Below are 17,090 nucleotides of genomic sequence, written 5' to 3' on the forward strand. Positions count from 1 at the left end.
AGCAGGCAGCTTTTCTTCGGGAATGCCTTTGCAAAGCAGAGCGGGGCTGGGGGGGACTGGGGGGGGCTGCCTTGCGGGGTTTTGCAGGGCTGCTGTCCACCGTCCCTCTGTGCCCCCCCGCCCCGGCAGGCAGCTGCAGAGAAAAGCCAGAAATCCTGGAAAGGAGAGGAAGGCGGGGGCGGGGGGGGAAACAAAAAGCGCGGTGTGCAAAGCACCCTCGTGATTTTTTTAATTGTGTTTATTCCTCTTTTTCTGGTGGCTGAGTCACGGGCTGGGGCCGGCGGCGGAGGCCGCGCGGGGAGGCGGGAGCCCCGCGCCGGCGCCCGCGCAGGGTTAAGGGTTTCCCGTGCGCCTCCCCGCCCGGCCCCGCCGATCACATGACGCCGAGTTGCAATTTTAGACCGTCAGCTGACCTGAAAATCTCTGGATAGGGGGCCCGCGGCTCAGCCCTTCCTTCAAAAACCCCGGGGGCGGCGGCGAGGGCTGGGCGTCGCGGCGTCGCCGGCTGCAGCAGCGGGAGCCCCGGCCTGCCCCGCGTCCCCGCATCCCCGCGTCGCCGCATCGCCGCGCCATGGGGCCCCGCGGCCTCCTGCTGCCGCCGCTGCTGCTGCTCTGCGTGGCGGGGCCCGCTGCCGCCGCCGCCGGCGGGCTCATCAGGTGAGGGGGGCCAGCGGCGCGGCGCGGGCGCGATGCCGCGGGCCCCGGTGCCGCGCGGGAGCGCCCCGGCGGGCCGCCCTGCCCGCCGCGCGGGGCGCTGCGAAGGGAGCGGCCGGGAGCCGCTGGCCTAAAACGCCTTCGTGTGCCCCCTGCTCCCCCCCCCGCCCCGACCTCCTCTCCCGCAGGATCCCGCTGACCAAGTTCCCCTCCATGCGGCGGGTGCTCAGCGAGGTGGGCAGCGACATCCCCGACCTCAACGCCATGACCCAGTTTCTGAAGTACAAGCTGGGCTTCGCCGAGGCGGCGGGGCCCACGCCAGAGATCCTGAAAAACTACATGGACGTAAGTAGCCCCTTCTCCTCCCCCCTCCCCGGCTGCAGAACCTCGGCAGCCGTCCAGCCCCTCGGCGGCGAGGCGGCGCGCCGTCTGCCGGGGCTCGGCCGGGAAGGGCCTGCGAGCGTCCGCCCCGCGGTGCCGAAGGCCGGGGCGCCGGGCGCGCGGCCCGGGGCGGCTTTCGCCCGTGCGGCCGGGTCGAAGCCGGTCTTCACGGGGGCCGGGTGCACGGGTGGCGGAGGGGGAGGCTCGGCTCCACCCGCCGCCCCGGCGGGCCCCAAGCCCTGCGGGGCCGGTGTTTCGGCGGCCGTCCTCCGAGACGCGCGGGGAGGCCACCGCACACTGTTTGGCGGCCCGCGTGCGAGCGGGTTCACGTAGCCCATTCCTCGGTAGGGGTTTGACCTTGATGGTAACCATGGGGTGACAAGATGGAAATTTGTCTTCTGGTGGTGATATTTTTAGGTCACGGTAGGGCAACTCCAAGAATCGTTAAAGAAGGGAAATGAGAGGGCCACCGCTGCAACAAGTGGGCGCAGGCCGGCCGGGCCCCCACCGCCGCCGCGCACGATCACGTGCCGCGCCGCAACCGGCTCGCGCAGCGCGGCTGTTGCAACTCCCCTCGCCCAACCCGTTTTCTCTGCTGGGCTCGGCAGCCCTTGAACATTGCCCAGGATCACTGCAGCCTCCTCCAGACCGAGGAAGTGGCTGCAGACGCCTCCCTCTGCAAATCGCCCCATGCCCCTGCTCCCGGCTGGCCGCGGAGGGGCGATGATGCCGTGGAGCCGTGCACAGCGGTGTGGGCACGGGCACAGGAGGGCAACGTGGGCGCTTGGTCACCCTCCTCGAACAGCCTCTCCCACTGCCTGCCCCGCTTGCTACTCCTGACTCATCCCCGCACTCCCCTTGGGGGCTGGAGCGGGCCCAGGTAGCCCGGCCTGCCACGTACAGGGTTAATTTTCAAGCTCCAGCAAGAATTAGAGAATCACTGGAAGCAACTGCTGCTGTCCCATTACGGTTAATTGTGGCGGATTATTAATTACTCAGCGAGCAGCCTCTAGAAACTGCTAAGCACCCAGGACGTGAGCTCAAAGCAGGTAGCTTTGATAATCCTGTTTTCTTTTTTTTTTCTCCCCTTTTAATTGAGTACACAGGGATTTTGTAAAGGCCAAAGCCTGACCCCTCTGGCTCACAGCCGGCCCCCAAGGGCCACAGCCCAGCCAGCTGCTCACTAAAGGCCGAGCCTTCCCTGGTGCCTCTGCCCTTTGGGAGGGCTGGGGGAAATGGGCCCTGCCATGCATCCCTGATTCACCCATCCCCCTCCGGATAGAGGTCTACATTGTGGAGGTTGCAGTGCCCCAAACCGTGGCAGCCCCAGAAACGTCGTGCCAGGAGCTGCATGCTGGCAGCATGAGGAGGTTTGCAGCAAGCTGCCCTTCCGGCTGGACACTACACCAGTGCGCTAGCTACTTTGCCCAGGAGCCAAGTGCCCAGCACACCCAGCTCCACAGCTTTTCCCCTCCTTTCCAGCTCCTGGGAAGTGTCTGTGCTCGATTGCTCACTGTATGGGGGCACTGGCCTGCCAGGCAGCACAAAAACCCTCCGTGCGCTTCCTCCCCATAGCAGGCAAAACTCTCACCTGCTGCAGTTTGCACCTCTTCTGCAAACTCACGGTGCAGCCAGCTGTCTCTGGGGTGGCTTAATGAACATGCAGGTGTGTGGCTGGCTTCCTCCTCTCTTTATCCTCTTCCCTTTCACTGATGATGCTCCTGCCTGCAACCTTCCTCTTTCTCATCTGCAATCTTCTTGCCCCCAAATTCCTCCCCAGCAAAAACCTGTCTTGCTTCTCCTCTCCAGTTTATTTCTTTTCCATGCACTGTAATTAGGGTTTGCAGGTCACTCAGAGCCTCCCTGGAGGAGCAAGTCTGGGAGCTGAGCAAGAGCACTGGAGTGGGGAGGCAGCATCTCCCAAGGAGCCAGCCCTCACTGCTGCCCACGGAAGAAGCAACTATGTTGTTCCTAAGAGATTTTTGCCCTTGACCCCTGCTTTTGGTTGATGCTGAGTGTCTAATCAACTCATCCTCTCCCTTCCAAAGCTGAAAGGAGTTTTTTCCTCTCTGCTCTCAGCTTCTTCTCCTGAGCCTTTTTTTTTTTTTTTTAACATTTGGGCACTTCTTTTTGTTTTGGGTGCTTTCGTTCATGGCACCATCCTCTGACTCCCTTGCAGGCGCAGTATTATGGTGAGATTGGCATTGGGACCCCACCACAGAAGTTCACAGTGGTCTTTGACACCGGCTCCTCCAACCTGTGGGTGCCGTCTGTGCACTGTCACCTGCTGGACATCGCCTGCTGTAAGTGGTGCCGCGGCCCCCAGCAGCTTTGCCTTCCCCACCGCACGGGAGCTGAAACCGAGCCCCGCTGCCCCCCTTCGTGGGAAGCCCTCCCCCATGCCCGTGGAGCCTCCCTCTTCCAGCTGCACCACCCCTCCAGGTTACAGGTGAAGAGAGGCATTTCAGCAGAGACATCGCCCAGGGAGGGACCATCCTTTGCCCTGCCCTGCTCCCTGCCATGAGAGGAGGGATTTACAGGGGCACAAGAGACAGGGCACAAGACACATTTTCGTTGCTTATCTGGAGCTCCAGCTTGTGCTTCGGTTGAGGGGAAAAAGGAAGCCCTTGGCTAACGGAGGATAGTCGGCCAATAGACCTCAATGATCCATCTGGAAGAGGGAGGTGAACTGTAAGGAGAGGTCTGAAATGGTCCCAAGCTCTAACCACCTTCCTGGCTCACATCCCATCACCAAGAGGCAAGTTTCCATATCCCTGTGTTGCCAGTGGGGAAACTGAGGCAGTTATCTGAGTATTTAGCATCTGAGCTGGAAATAGGCTCCAGCTCTCCCGTGTCCAGCCCCATCTTTAATTATCCCCTCCGTGCTTTTCCCCTTCTCCTTTCTGGCTGTATCACCCCCACATGTACAAGTTCACACCTTTCCGAGTGGCTCAAGCCAAACAGTCACAGCTGAGCCAATGCGCAATCCCGTACGTTGTGGCATTTCTCTCCAAATTATAGGCTGATGCTACTGTTTTCACATTGCGCAATGCTGGTGAGAAAAAAAGAGTGTCATGCCAGATCTGATATAAACTGTCCTAGTTTCTGTTTTATTGCTGCACAGAGCATGTGCATGCATGTTTATGGATTCATAATTAATAAGAGCCAGGTAGATGCTTTTTTCTCAGTTGGCACTAAGCTTTTTTTTTGCTTTTTACTCAGTAGTAAAAAAGTGGAAGGTGTCAAACCCAGTCATGAAAAAATGCCATTTCAGAGCTGCCAGATGTGCTACTTAAGTAGAACAGAGAAACAGGTGGAGGCAACGAATGTGATCAAAAAAGGGGGACTAGAAATGCCCATCAAGTATAGGGAAGAAGTATGGATTCATATCCTCTTCTGTATGGCTTGTAGTGTCCGGAGAAGCCCAGGGAGAGACAGATCTGCTGTTTAGATACATGCAATGGGATTTGGGCCATGTGGGGGCTGGAGCTTGTGTGGGCCAGGTCAAGTCTGTCCTCTGCTGTTCAGGAGGGAGCTGATTTCACCAGCCAGTGGGACCTGCCACCACCGAAGGGCTTTCAGCATGTCCTTTACAGCTCCTGAGTCACCAGCAGCTCTTTGTGCTCTGCAGAACTCATTTTACAAGCGTATAGGGAGCCCAAAATCTTGCTGGATTACACAGCCAATGTAGTCTCCATACAGCATACTAGGTCCTTAGATTTTGTCCATTTTGGCTTCAACTGGTGCCTGCTTACTTCAGCAAGCAGCAGGCCCTCTGGAGCCCTCCACATGACTGAGCAAAAATCTGCGGAGGAGGTATCTGCTGTGCCAGGCCACAAACTCAGGGGCATACTGTCATTCCTGGCCTTTCAGAGGGAAAATAGCTTGGAAGAGGGGGAAACCCTTCTCCTCTGGAAGAAAAAAAAAAAAGTTTCAGGTCATCTGTGTTCAAAAGATGACTGTGGCCTTAGTGGAAGAAAAATATCAAACAGAAGGGGAAAATGCTCATGTCCAGGTGGGGCTATCCTGAAAGTCACCCCATGGCATAGCATGGGGGCTGCTGTGGGGATGTGTCACTCTCTGCTATCTAATAGACCCTGACATACAGCCACGTATACTCTAACCTCTTAATATGCTGCGGCCAAATCCTATTTAACTGCCAAATTGGATCTCAGCGCCTAATTCCCCACGCATTAGAAATGCTTTGTAAAGCATGCCGGATTTGGCAAAAGTCAGAGTGAGGCTTGTCTTTGCTTCTGTCTGTAAGGGTCCGTCTGTCCCCGCAAGGAGCCGGGAAGTGGGATGAGTAGGCTGGCCGAATCTCTTTCAATAGAGATTTTTGTTTGTGGTTTCCAGATAACAGCAGACTGTTCTGTTGTTGATAGTCTGGCAGATAAAAGGCAGGGCAGGTTCTCCAGCGGTAATTTTTCCACTCATTTTTTTCCTGCTGGTTGGTGCCGTGTGCGACACTGTGCATTAACATTATGTGTCCTCCTGTGTCCCTATCCTCTGCTGCAGTGTTGCACCACAAGTACGACGCCTCCAAGTCCAGCACCTACGTGAAGAACGGCACTGAATTCGCCATCCACTATGGAACTGGGAGCCTCTCTGGGTACCTGAGCCAAGACACTGTGACGGTTAGTAATGGCTTGGGGGGCTGCAGGGACCATCACCAGCTTCTTTAGGTCTGTTTTCACTCTCTGCCTCCTGCAGCTCACTGAGCTCCTGGGGCCAGTTTCAGTTTTGCTTCACCTCGTTTGTTTTGCGAGTTCTTTGGTTATTTCCTAGCCTGCTTGCTAATTAGCTCTCTGCCACTTCCTAGTGTCTCAGAGGGAGGATTTTGTGCCTGGGCTTGTATAGGGGAGTGGGAATGCCTCTTGGTAGCTAGCAGAGCTGGTAGTGTTCAGCTCCTGTTTAGGCAGAGGCAGGAGAAACTTCTCCCATGGGTCCTGAGCAGGTTGCAGAGGAGCTGAGGGCACTCTGAGACCTTAAAGCTGGGATACCAAGAGGTTTCCACTACTGGGCCTGTTCCTGCTCTCCCTCCCAAAGACAAATTCCCCATCTGCTGTAATTTGGAAGCACAAACACCATGAAACCGCCTGCAGGGTCACTGTCTCAGCTCCAGCTTTCCAGCTGCACTTGCTGGGGGAGAAGGGCCACAGCTGCCTATGATAACACTGACGTCTCGCTGACAGAGGCTGGCAAGGACTGCGCAGTGGGTGGCACAAGAGGAGCTCTGTGCTCACAGTCCCACTGCCCAGCAGCACTGATTTTTTTGGAGGGGATGCCGTACTCTATTGAATATCCTTTCATCTTCTGTTGAGAAGTGAGCACCGCAGATGCCAAATAGCGCCAAGCTCCCTGGGTGCTGCTTGCTCTCCAAAGAGCTATATCTATGATCTCGGGCATCCCTGAGCACTTCCCAATGCGTGACCTTGGGCATGCCCCACAAGGTCACCAGTAGCAAAGTCCATCTTGCAGCTGCATCGCAGGTCCTCTGCGCAAGAGACGCCCCGATGGCATCTCCCCAATACCTCACAACGGCACAGCCCGAAAGTGGCTCCCTTGCTGGCACACTCCCTGCAGTGAGGCCTGTGCCTCCAGGCTGCCTTTGGGCTCCTGCGGTCCTGCCGTGGGTGCTAGTGTGGGAGGCAGCTTCGTGGTGCTGCAGGAAGGCTGCCACGCAGCCACCTCACCCAAGAGCCAGCCAAGTGATAGAGATGAAGGAGCTGTAGCCCTGTGCTACTGCTAGAGATGCTTTGGGGTTTCAGTCCCACAGGTGCCCTTGCGCCAGGGAGCAAGTGTGAACAGGTGAACAGGGTCCCAGTGAGCCTGCTGAGAACTGCATTCATGGGCAGTTGCTTGCTTCCTTCATGGACTGGAAGTGGAATCAGGGGAGCATTCAAAAAAACCTGGCACTCAGTTTTATTATTCAGATTTTTTTTTCTTTTCTTTTAGTGAAAGCCTTACTGACCTTTCCGAACCTGCCTGGCGGTCGGCAACAGGCCGTCTACGTATTTTGCTGCTGCCCCAAAAGAGTGGAGCGAATGCTTTGAAAACTCATGCTTTACAACCGCTGCTCGCCAAGTGCCTGCAAGCGGATGTGTTGCTCTGAGCAGGGCTGCCCCACATCCTGCCGTGTGGCTTTTAGCTTTCACAAGGCTAAATTGCCGTTTTGGAGTGAAAAGCGTAGCTACCATTAAAGTTGGTGCCGACTGCCCTGCGCTTGGCTGGTCACACACGCAGCCTTGCACAGAGCACTGTAACCCTGCGGGGATATTAGTCATTTACAGGGATCGTTATCTGCCGTCAGGTACGAGAGGCCGAGCTTTTCAGGCCAGCCCAGTTCACTGCGGGGCCGTTAGCTGGAGTCAGAGGGGCTGAAATCATCAGCTTTGTGAACTGCTAGAGACAGGGGCAGCAGACAAATCCTCACTTAGCCAGCCCTTCGGGAGAGCTATCCTGACTTCTGTGAGCTGGGGGTCTGCCCTCGCGCACTGCCTGCTGGAGAGCAAGGCGTTCCAGCTTTCCGACAGTGAGCCTCAGTCGTAATGTTTGGCAGGAGAGGTGACCTTTGCATTCACATTACTGCCATTACTATTTTTGTGCTCCAGGCCTAACCTCACTTTCATGGCTGGGTCTTCCCCTCACCCCCCCACCCCCCCACCCCGAGATTTCAATGAGTTGATACCTCTTCTGGAAAGGGAGGAATATCCTGCTATAGGGGCTATACACAGGGCTGTGTGTAGGGGTGGGAGGAATCTGTTGTAGGGAGAAGGTGGGAAGAATTTCTTCCAGGATTAAAGAAATAAAATGAGTGTCTCAGGCTTGAAGAAAAGGATGTACTAGGTAATAATGCAGCAGTGGGAGATGCTGGTGGGTGCCTAGGGTGGCCTGTTCCTCCAGGGGAGTGATACAAGCATGTCTAGTTTTCAGAGCCCCATACAAATGTCCAGACCAAAGCAAGCAGGAGTGTGGCTATATGAGACATACTACAGTCTGCACTCACTGAGATCCTGTTTTTCACTCCAGCTTTCTTTAGAACTTGTTTTTCCTTTCCTTCATCTCAGCTGGGTGACTTGAAAATCAAGGACCAGATGTTTGGGGAGGCTGTGAAGCAGCCAGGCATCACTTTCATTGCTGCCAAGTTCGATGGCATCCTGGGCATGGCGTTCCCAAAGATCTCCGTAGACAAGGTCACCCCTTTCTTCGATAATGTCATGCAGCAGAAGCTGATTCAGAAAAACATCTTCTCCTTCTACCTGAACAGGTATTGTGGGGTTTGGTGGGGAGCAGCTCTATGGCAGGGGCAAGCCCCGGCAGGCATTTCTGCTTTCCACTCAGAAATCCAGAGTGCTGTGATCACAAGATCAGGTGCTGCTAATGGAGTCCTGTTAGTGGGGTAAACATAGTCCCCAAATCCACTTGCCATGTGGCCCGCACTGTTGTCATCTCACGGGTGAGCCTGTGCCATGACAGCCATTGCTAATGATAGGCTGATACTCCCTCACCCCCACTCAGTGTGCTACTCCTAGCACCTTCCCACTTACTGCTACTCAGCCATGGCATCCTGAGCACCCCCCAGGCAGAGTGGGGAGATGCTGAACTACTTCTGGCTGAAAAGTAGCATGTCTTGGAGATGAAGGGCAGAGACCGTTGCTTCTGGCAGCTAAAAAGCCAGCCCTCCCCCCTCACCATATTTCTTCCCATCTGCTCAGCAATAATCTTTTATCTTAGGGTAACCTTGAGGATTCGGCTGTGCTGCTGGTGGCTGTAACAGAGCCAGGCACAGATAACCTATTACACCACTGGCCGTGTCCAGCCTCACATGAATGCTGGTTGTAAGCTGAATGGAGGGCATCATCTGGGGGTCAGGGCATCACTGCTCAGTTCTCAGCCTCCCTTTGCCACCTCTGTTGCTACAATGAGTCGGTCCAGGTTTCCATGCACAAGTCTCAAGTGAAAAGCTGCAGGATGTTTCAGCTAAACTGAAGCCTTCTAGTTTCCCGTTTCCCTCCCTAGCCTAATTTGCAGTGTCTCCCCCCTTCACTGATATATAGTGCAGTGTCAGTTGTCTGCATCCAACGCTACCAGTGCTGCGTTTCCCCACGCCGTCCGCACACGTGTTTCTGTGCACTGGGAACCCTTAGGGCATGTTAGTGGGTTATGCTCACCCTGACGTTAACGAGTTTGATCTTCTTTCAGGGACCCCACAGCTCAGCCTGGTGGGGAGCTGCTCCTGGGAGGTACTGACCCCAAGTACTACAGCGGTGACTTCAGCTGGGTGAATGTTACACGCAAAGCCTACTGGCAGGTCCACATGGATGCGTAAGTGTCCCCTCCATCTCACTACACACATGCAGACACACGTGCAGACTGCCCAGGGCTGAGGGGAGAGTGATCCCAAAGGGAACTGTCTACTCTCCAGAGCTCTGCCTCCTGCAACAAAGCCAGGCCAAAAAAAGCAGATTAAAATCTCACCCTATGGCTGGGTCATTTGTCCCTGGAAAGTGATGAGAGGCAAGAAACAACAGGAGATGTTCTGCAAAATCCTTTCCTCTTGTTTACAGCTTGGCCTGTGAAAATGCATGCTGCTCCCCTGCAAATCAGGGAAAAACTGCAGCCTGTCCTTCCTGCAAGTGAGACAAGCCCCTAGGATTAAGCCCCAGCTTTGCCTGTCTCAGCAGGGACCAGGCTAGGCAGATCACTGTGCTTGGGCATCCTCCAGGGCTGCTTGCAGCTCAGGAGGAGCAGAGTGAGGCCTCAGGACCTCAGCCCTTGGCTGAAGGACACGGTGCAGCAATCAGGGTGCATTGTTGAGGCCGAGGGAAGCAGAATGAGCGTGATTGAGTGATCTGAGCAGAGGGCTGCTGCTAGCCTGGGAGCCCCGCGATCTATTCTGAGCAATCCCACGTGATGGGAACTTAAAAGAAGCCTGTGATCAGAGTGTGTCATTTTCCTGAGCCCTCCTCAGTGCACAGTTTTCATTCTCATCTTCCCCAAGTCATGCAGCGTTGGCAAAGCGTGCCAAACCGCTTGGCTGGAAGGCTGTATCTGTCCACACTGCTGTGAAATGCAGTTTGGGTGAAGAAGCCAGGCAGCTCCTGTCTTGCCTGTTTAATGTACGTAAATCTTATCCTCATCCACAGCCCCCAAAGCTGTCACACCACCCCTTTAACCCTTTGTTTTCCACAGCAGTGCAGCTGCTGCCTAACCCCCTGCGAGAAACACCAGCTCATACAGCCCTTAATACATCACTGTTTGCTTGCTCAGCTGCCCGTTAGGGGGTGCTTACGCCAGAGTGCAAAACGGGCAGCAGGACACACAGAGAGCAGTCCAGGCTGTCTGGAGCAGTACAATAATCCAGCAAGGCACCCGTTCAACTCAGGCATGTGAGGGCTTTGTGCATAGCTGAGGGACTGTGAGCACCGGAGAAAAGAAACCAAGTCTGCGCTGCGTCAGGATTTCCGAGCGCGCGTTCTCGCCCTCGGCCTGGGCCCTGGCTCAGCCCTCCCTTGCATGTCCATATGCTGCCCAGGCTTTGTTCCCGCTTCCACTATCTACCTCCCGCTCCCAGCCGTCGCTCTGACGGACCAAAGGGCTGACTTCTGCCTGCTGACCTTTCCTTAGAGTGGACGTTGCCAACGGGCTGACCCTATGCAAAGGGGGCTGCGAGGCCATTGTGGATACAGGCACCTCGCTCATCACTGGCCCCACAAAGGAGGTGAAGGAGCTGCAGAAGGCCATCGGCGCTAAACCTCTCATCAAAGGCCAGGTAAGGCTGAGCTGGGAAAGTGTCTCCAGCTGCCATGCTTGCAGAAAAGCCCCCTGCGAAACAGGGTCTGAGTCACCTCCATCTCTGACCCCAAGTAGTGTTTGCTGCCTTGCTTGTGCTCTCGGGCTGCTTCTCGGAGGATGCAGCTCCTCCAGGCCAAAGCATTTGAGGCTGCCACAGGGGCTTGTGATGCCCTGTCAGTCTGTCCAGCCCTGCTGTCCAAGTACTGGGCGCTGACCTGCTTCTGGGTGTGGGAGGAGCGAGTTGCCATGGAGAAATTAGAGCCCCCCTTGAACCAAGAGAGCCTCAGTCCTGGCTGAACGCTGGCCAGACGGCTACTGATAAAACAAGATGGAGGGTTGCACTCCCCACGGCCCTTTTGAGGCCAGCTGAGATGAGCAGGAGGTCTGATCTGACAAGCTTCGGGACGCTTTGGCTCCCCTTCGCTGCCCATCTCTGGAAGAAATCATAGCCAAGGTCCTTACTGTTATTGTTTCCATTTCAGTACGTGATCTCCTGTGACAAGGTATCCTCTCTGCCTGTGGTCACGCTCACGTTAGGAGGGAAGCCCTACCAGCTTACTGGTGAGCAGTATGTCTTCAAGGTGAGTCCAGGGCAGCTTTTGTCATTAGATTCATAACACAAGAGTGATGAAAGCAAGGCTGAGATGGCACTTGAGAAAGGACTGGGGTGGTATTGTAGTGGCACTGACTGCTGGATCCAGGGAACCTAACCACAGCATGTGATAACAGGACACCCTCAGTGATGCTCTCTGCTCATGGGGGAAAAAAGTGGCTGAGGGAGGAGAAAAGGGTAGGCACCTGCATGGCTTTCTATAAACATTATGCCCTACTGTAGGCCCTTTCTGAGTTCAGATAGGTGGTAGCTTTAGGCCAGCCCTTGTTATGGCAGGGGCCAGCAGTCCAGCCTTTAAGCCTTCAGATGATGTAGGGCAGAATCAATTTCCTCAGACCACCTTCTGCAGATTTTCAACAATGGCTTTAATTTAGAGCAGCACAATCTAGGATGTTTATGAATACATGCTGTTTTACTTGATGTTTTGCTAGCAAGGACCATGTGCTTAAGGGTTCTTGGCAAGGGAGTTAGGTTTGGTTTTATGGGAATGGAGAGTTGGGAGTTACTTATTTTTCACAGCTTTTGCAAGCTGCATATCACAGGCTGAAAGCTTGAAATGCAGCCAGCCTTGGCTGGTGTTATTCCAGAGCCTGGAGGTGGGGACCTGCTTTGGGGAGGTGGAGGACCTGCTTTGACTAAACCTCTCCTTCTCGTCCCTAGGTGTCTGCACAGGGGGAGACCATCTGCCTGAGTGGGTTTTCAGGCCTGGATGTCCCACCCCCTGGGGGCCCACTCTGGATCCTGGGTGATGTCTTCATTGGTCCCTACTACACCGTCTTTGACCGTGATAACAACTCTGTTGGCTTTGCCAAATGCGTCTAAGCGCCTGACCCCCACTGCCTCTGCCACACACACACACACTTACACACACACAGGAGCTGTAGAGAATGATTACCAGGATACCAGGATTAGAAACCCAATGAGAAAGAAAAGAAGAAATGGAGCTAGACTTAAATTTACAAGGAAAATAATCATTGTTAGTGCCCTGCTAGCTAAGCTACTTTTTCCCCTCTGTTGAGTAAGTGGTTCTGGGACAGCTCTAGTTAACCGCTAGAGTAGCTCCTTGCTTTACTATTAGATCTTCCAGTATTTGATTTAATATTGATTCTCAAAGCTGAGCAATGCCCTCTCATGTCTCCCTGCACTGGTCTCATTACTGGAGAGGCGGCTTGCTGGAGCCATCCAGCAATGCCACTATTCCTACAGAGAAGCTGTGCGGGTGCTCTTGGGTTTGGGCTTCTGCGCTGAGGGAGAGGGAAGGGAAAGACTATCCTGCTCGTTTTTTATTTCTTCCTCTTTTTCACTGATGAAGTGGGAGAATGGGAGAGGTAGAGAGTTCACCTTGATCACTCCTCTGAGACTGGTGAGACAGCAATCGATAAATCACTTTTCAATGAATTTCTGCTAGCTTAGTCCTGGGAGAGTGCTTCCCAGGCTGGAGCTGAGGGGGATCTTGTAGCATGCACAAGGGAAGTTTTAAAATCCAAGGGCTCTGGTTGTGTGTTTTTGTATTGTGGCAACACTAGTGAGAGCTTGAGGCGTGATCTAGCCATGCCTGGTCTGAGTCTCTCACAGACCTATCAGGACAGGGATTCATTAGGGGGCTCCAGCCAGTAGGACTGTTCGTGGAGTAAGAATACAAAGGGGGTTACAGTAGCATTTAATAGAAGTTGCTTGATTCACGTCCATAAAGCCCCAGCTTTAAGCTTAGGGCTAAGCAAACCAATTTGAGCAGACAGAGTTGATATAAATGCTCTTGAGTTTGGCAAACTCCTCCCAGTTTTCCCAAACCTCAGAACTTTCTAATCTGATCTGGAGCTAGTGAGTTGAGCATAATGTTTTCCAAAGAAACTAAGTGGTCTGCAAGCCTATATCACATTGATTAAATCAATGATATCTAGCTGTTTGTAAGTCACATAATTGCTTTTGGAAACATTATTCATAGTGTTTTGAATTACTCAAAACTCAAGAAGTAGCTGACAGAACCGAGTCAGCAAGTCTTCCAGGCAGGAGGGTACCATAGAGGCTTCTGGATTTTCATTTGCTCTCCTTTCACCGCTTCCCAGTCCTGAAACAAAACTCACCTTCAGTACCCTCCTTACATTGTACTATAGTTTCTATATTATTAACATTGGTTAGAGCTCTGTTCATTTGCATCATTTGTTACAGAAGGAGAGAGGCACATTCCCTGCTTTGGAGAGTTTGTAGCTGAAGGATTTAGCTGTGCTTACAGATTCACATTTTGCTCCTGGAGAGCCAAGACCCGTGTGTATAGAGCCATCCACTTCACTGGGCTGGAATCAGTAGATGTACGCTGGGGGAGCAAGAAAAAGCAGTAACTGGAAGGAGGATAAAGTGAGTTTTAAGCAACGCTGGAAAGCAGAAGAGAGTGTTTTCCAAGGGTCTCTGTAGAGATTCCTGTTGATTTCCAACACTTTGGATCGGGTTCCAGGGTTAGGGAATGGCAGCCCATGAGCAACAAAGCTGCAGGTAGCAAGAGAACCAGATCATTATCCACCATGACCCCAGACGGAGCAAAAAAGCTGCTAAAATCCTTGCTCCCCAAAATTTAGTGTGAATACTGCCGGCGGTTTTAGTGAAGTCAATAAAGTTTCTGGAAAAGGTGTTTGGGGCAGTGAGTGAATAGATGGTTATTCACAGTAAAGTACATATGTCATCCCCAACACGAAATCCACCATGAGCGTTAGGGGCATTGCATGAAAGATGTTTCCAGGTGAGCTGTGAGAGGACAGCTAAGGACAGCAAGCAGATAGTCTGCAAATGTCCCCTTTTCCCATCCTCTGCAACTCATCAGTTTGACGTTATTATCATTACTCATCCCTTGGAGGGGTCTGGCTTGGCCAGTAGGGATGGGCCTGAACACATTTCTAATCTGTGCATTCTCCCATGCAACCCCAGGCATGATAAATTTGCTGCTCCCAAAGCCACCTTCTGCCTGTTCGTAGTCTTCACCTGGAATCTTGGATTTGGGAGCCTAAAGGCGTGTGTTGCAGACTGGGAATCTGGCTAGAGAACAGTAGCACATTACCAAAACAATCAAACACAGATGCTCAGCACCTCTCCAGAGAACCCAGTTTTCAAATTGATTAAATGCCCAGAGCTCTTCAAAGTTCTGCTAAATCCTCCCACAGCTGCAGGTTTTATCCAGCGTAGTGACTGAGAGAGAGACATTTTTCTGGTACCTGTTAATCAGACTTGATGTGGGGGACGGCCAGATGTGGATTTGACTGTGGGCTTTGAATGTGTTCTGCATCAGATTTAACCCCTGGCAGGAAGTACAATGTAGCCTAAGAACAAAGCCATCCTACAGCAGTTCTGCTGAATGTACAATGCCTTATGCTGTACATGTTGTAGCCTCTTTGCGGTAACCTAATGCTGGGCTGATTTCTGTCCTCAGGCAGGCAGGACACTTCTATCTGAGGAAAGAGTATGGCCCCAAATGATGCCCTAAATGACATATCTTAGGATATGGAGCAGTTTATTTGATGTAACCACATTTGTGACTTCACTGAATTGGTCTCCTCCCCTTGTTGTTTTATTTGCATTTTTAAACCAAACTCTAACTGTGTGATTTTTTTTTAATCTAATTTGCTGTCAGAATTACTGTCTCATTATAGAAAATTGAAAAGAAAATACAGTATTTTCCCCCTTGTTCTGAGCGTGGTCTTTTTTAAGCATTTTCAAATTGCCAAACTCCTACTTTGTATTAAGGGCCTGTGTCCCTCAGACCAGTTGGTTTTGCAGTGTCTGGTAGCTCACTCAGGTGCAATTAGGCACGTTTCAGAAGGGCTCCTTCCCCGCTTGCTGATAACGTATGCTGGGAGGCTGTCAGGTTTGTCTTTTTCAATTTATTAAAACATCACCTAGCATCTGCAAGACACCGTCACAGCTTCACCTGGCTGACTCGATGCAACCTGGCCCAGAAGGTGCTCAAAACATCTCTGTTAGCCAAGGCCTTTTCTTGGGGCTGCATCGCTCTCGCCAAGTGCTCTGGAGGATAGTCCTAACAGGATAATTGTGGTGTCTCCCGATAGTCTGAGCCAGTTAGGATGAATTTGTGGTGGACTTGGGACATGAAGCGTTCCTATAATGGCCAAATTGGGACACCAGTTTCTAATTCCAGCCCTGCCCTTGTTCCCATAGTGTCGTTAAACTACCTGGGACATGGAGTTTATGCTGTCAGAACCTAGTGATGAAGATCACAATTGTTTTTCAAAATGTGTGAAGAATCTATCCCTATTGCCTGGCTGTCTCATTTTTAGTCCTAGAGCTACTGTATGGGTACTAGAGACTCCAGTGCAGGATGAAGGTCCTATGTGCCAGGTGCTGTACAAAGACATGATAAGAGCTAATCTCTACTTGGAAAAAAAAATATCATTTATATAAGCAAGGGAGGCAGAGCAAAATCACATCCTTTTTTCTTAGTGCAAATCTAAGCACTCAGAGAGCTCAACAGGTTCCCCACTGGCATGTCCTGAGTCTCTATTCCCCCAGGATGTCTTAACACTGCAGTCTCCTCTCTCCCAAGTTAAAGAGGTATATATACCCAAAAGGGCTGGCTGGTTCCTGAAAACCAATCCTGCTGCCCACCGTTCCTCAATAGCCACAGGGGAGAACGTGTTGCCAAGTGTTTATTGATATTAATATGAGGGCATTGTTTCTGCTTTGGGGATCATGCCTAAACCTTTAATCATGCCACGAGTATTGAACAGTGTCTCAACAGGAACAATTGCAGGCTTGATCTTGGCCAAGAGCTGGAGAAGCCAAGAGCCAGGCTCTTCTGTCTGTTTTCCCAGGGTCTTGCTCACCAGGCAGCGGAATGGACCTGACCTCATGAGCAGCTTGCACTTGGCCCCTCACTATTTTGTTCAACCCTTGTCCCAGCAAATGTTCAGTATGACATGATGTTCTCTGTCCCTCCTGTGTCTCCCACCTCTCCCATTTTCTCCCTTGTCTCTGCAGAACTCCCTTCAGTTGACAAGACTTATTCCTTATTACATTTCTCCACTAATGCAAAGAAGATAAACATTTTCATTACAACTCCCTCTGAGCAGTAGGGTGTCTGGCGCTGATCCCCAAGGCTGTCTTCATGGGTCTGATCCTTCTCCAACTGACTCAATTCTAGGTCTTATCAGCAATTTGCCAAAGCCTATTCAGATAAGGACCTACCCACACCAGCAGTCTTACACCAGAAGACACACAAATAGAGAACTAGACCTTTTGTTTATGGAGATAACATGCTCATCTGGTTGGTGCAGCAATTTGTTGCTTTTGGAAACTATTTTTGCTAACCATGAATGACTAAGCACTTTGTTTGGGGTTGATTGCTTTTTCCGCTCTTTCTTTGATTTATTTATTTTTAGGTTCCTTTGGGAGGGAAAAGAAGTGGAGTGCTAAAACTAGAGGACAGGAGAGAGAAATCAGGGGAAAGTGGAGAGATGGGATTTATCCTTCCAAACTTCAGACCACCTTACTGCTTAGGGGATTTAGCAACACACGGATGAATTTCACAGAGGTGAGGATAGGAAAGCCCATTCAAGCAGTTGTAGGCTTTCTCCATCATAAAAGGTAGGGGCAGCTTGTTTTGATATTTTTACAGAGAATTGAGGTAGGATTTGAGACG

At 52.3% G+C, this 17,090-nt stretch overlaps 1 protein-coding gene across 1 annotated transcript; it reads left to right on the forward strand.

Annotated features, from left to right (window-relative positions):
* Window positions 1-393: 393 nt before the first annotated feature.
* On the forward strand, window positions 394-15,119 carry CTSD (cathepsin D). Its single transcript, XM_062575812.1, has 9 exons — window positions 394-657; window positions 843-999; window positions 3,215-3,338; window positions 5,554-5,672; window positions 8,106-8,305; window positions 9,241-9,363; window positions 10,666-10,810; window positions 11,316-11,414; window positions 12,107-15,119. Exons 1-9 carry the CDS (start codon window positions 572-574, stop codon window positions 12,266-12,268), a joined length of 1,215 nt encoding a protein of 404 aa, XP_062431796.1. The 5' UTR covers window positions 394-571; the 3' UTR covers window positions 12,269-15,119.
* Window positions 15,120-17,090: the final 1,971 nt, after the last annotated feature.

This window comes from Rhea pennata, chromosome 5 (assembly GCF_028389875.1).
Source record: "Rhea pennata isolate bPtePen1 chromosome 5, bPtePen1.pri, whole genome shotgun sequence".
In the NCBI taxonomy this organism is placed as follows: Eukaryota; Metazoa; Chordata; class Aves; order Rheiformes; family Rheidae; genus Rhea; species Rhea pennata.

What these genes read in the sequence shown, in the direction of transcription:
- CTSD (XM_062575812.1), top strand. Translation starts at nt 572, where the DNA reads ATGGGGCCCCGCGGCCTCCTGCTGCCGCCGCTGCTGCTGCTCTGCGTG. An exon ending in TCCTGAAAAACTACATGGAC is followed by an intron (nt 1,000 to 3,214) that starts GTAAGTAGCCCC and finishes ACTCCCTTGCAG; the next exon opens with GCGCAGTATTATGGTGAGAT. An exon ending in AACCTCTCATCAAAGGCCAG is followed by an intron (nt 10,811 to 11,315) that starts GTAAGGCTGAGC and finishes TTTCCATTTCAG; the next exon opens with TACGTGATCTCCTGTGACAA.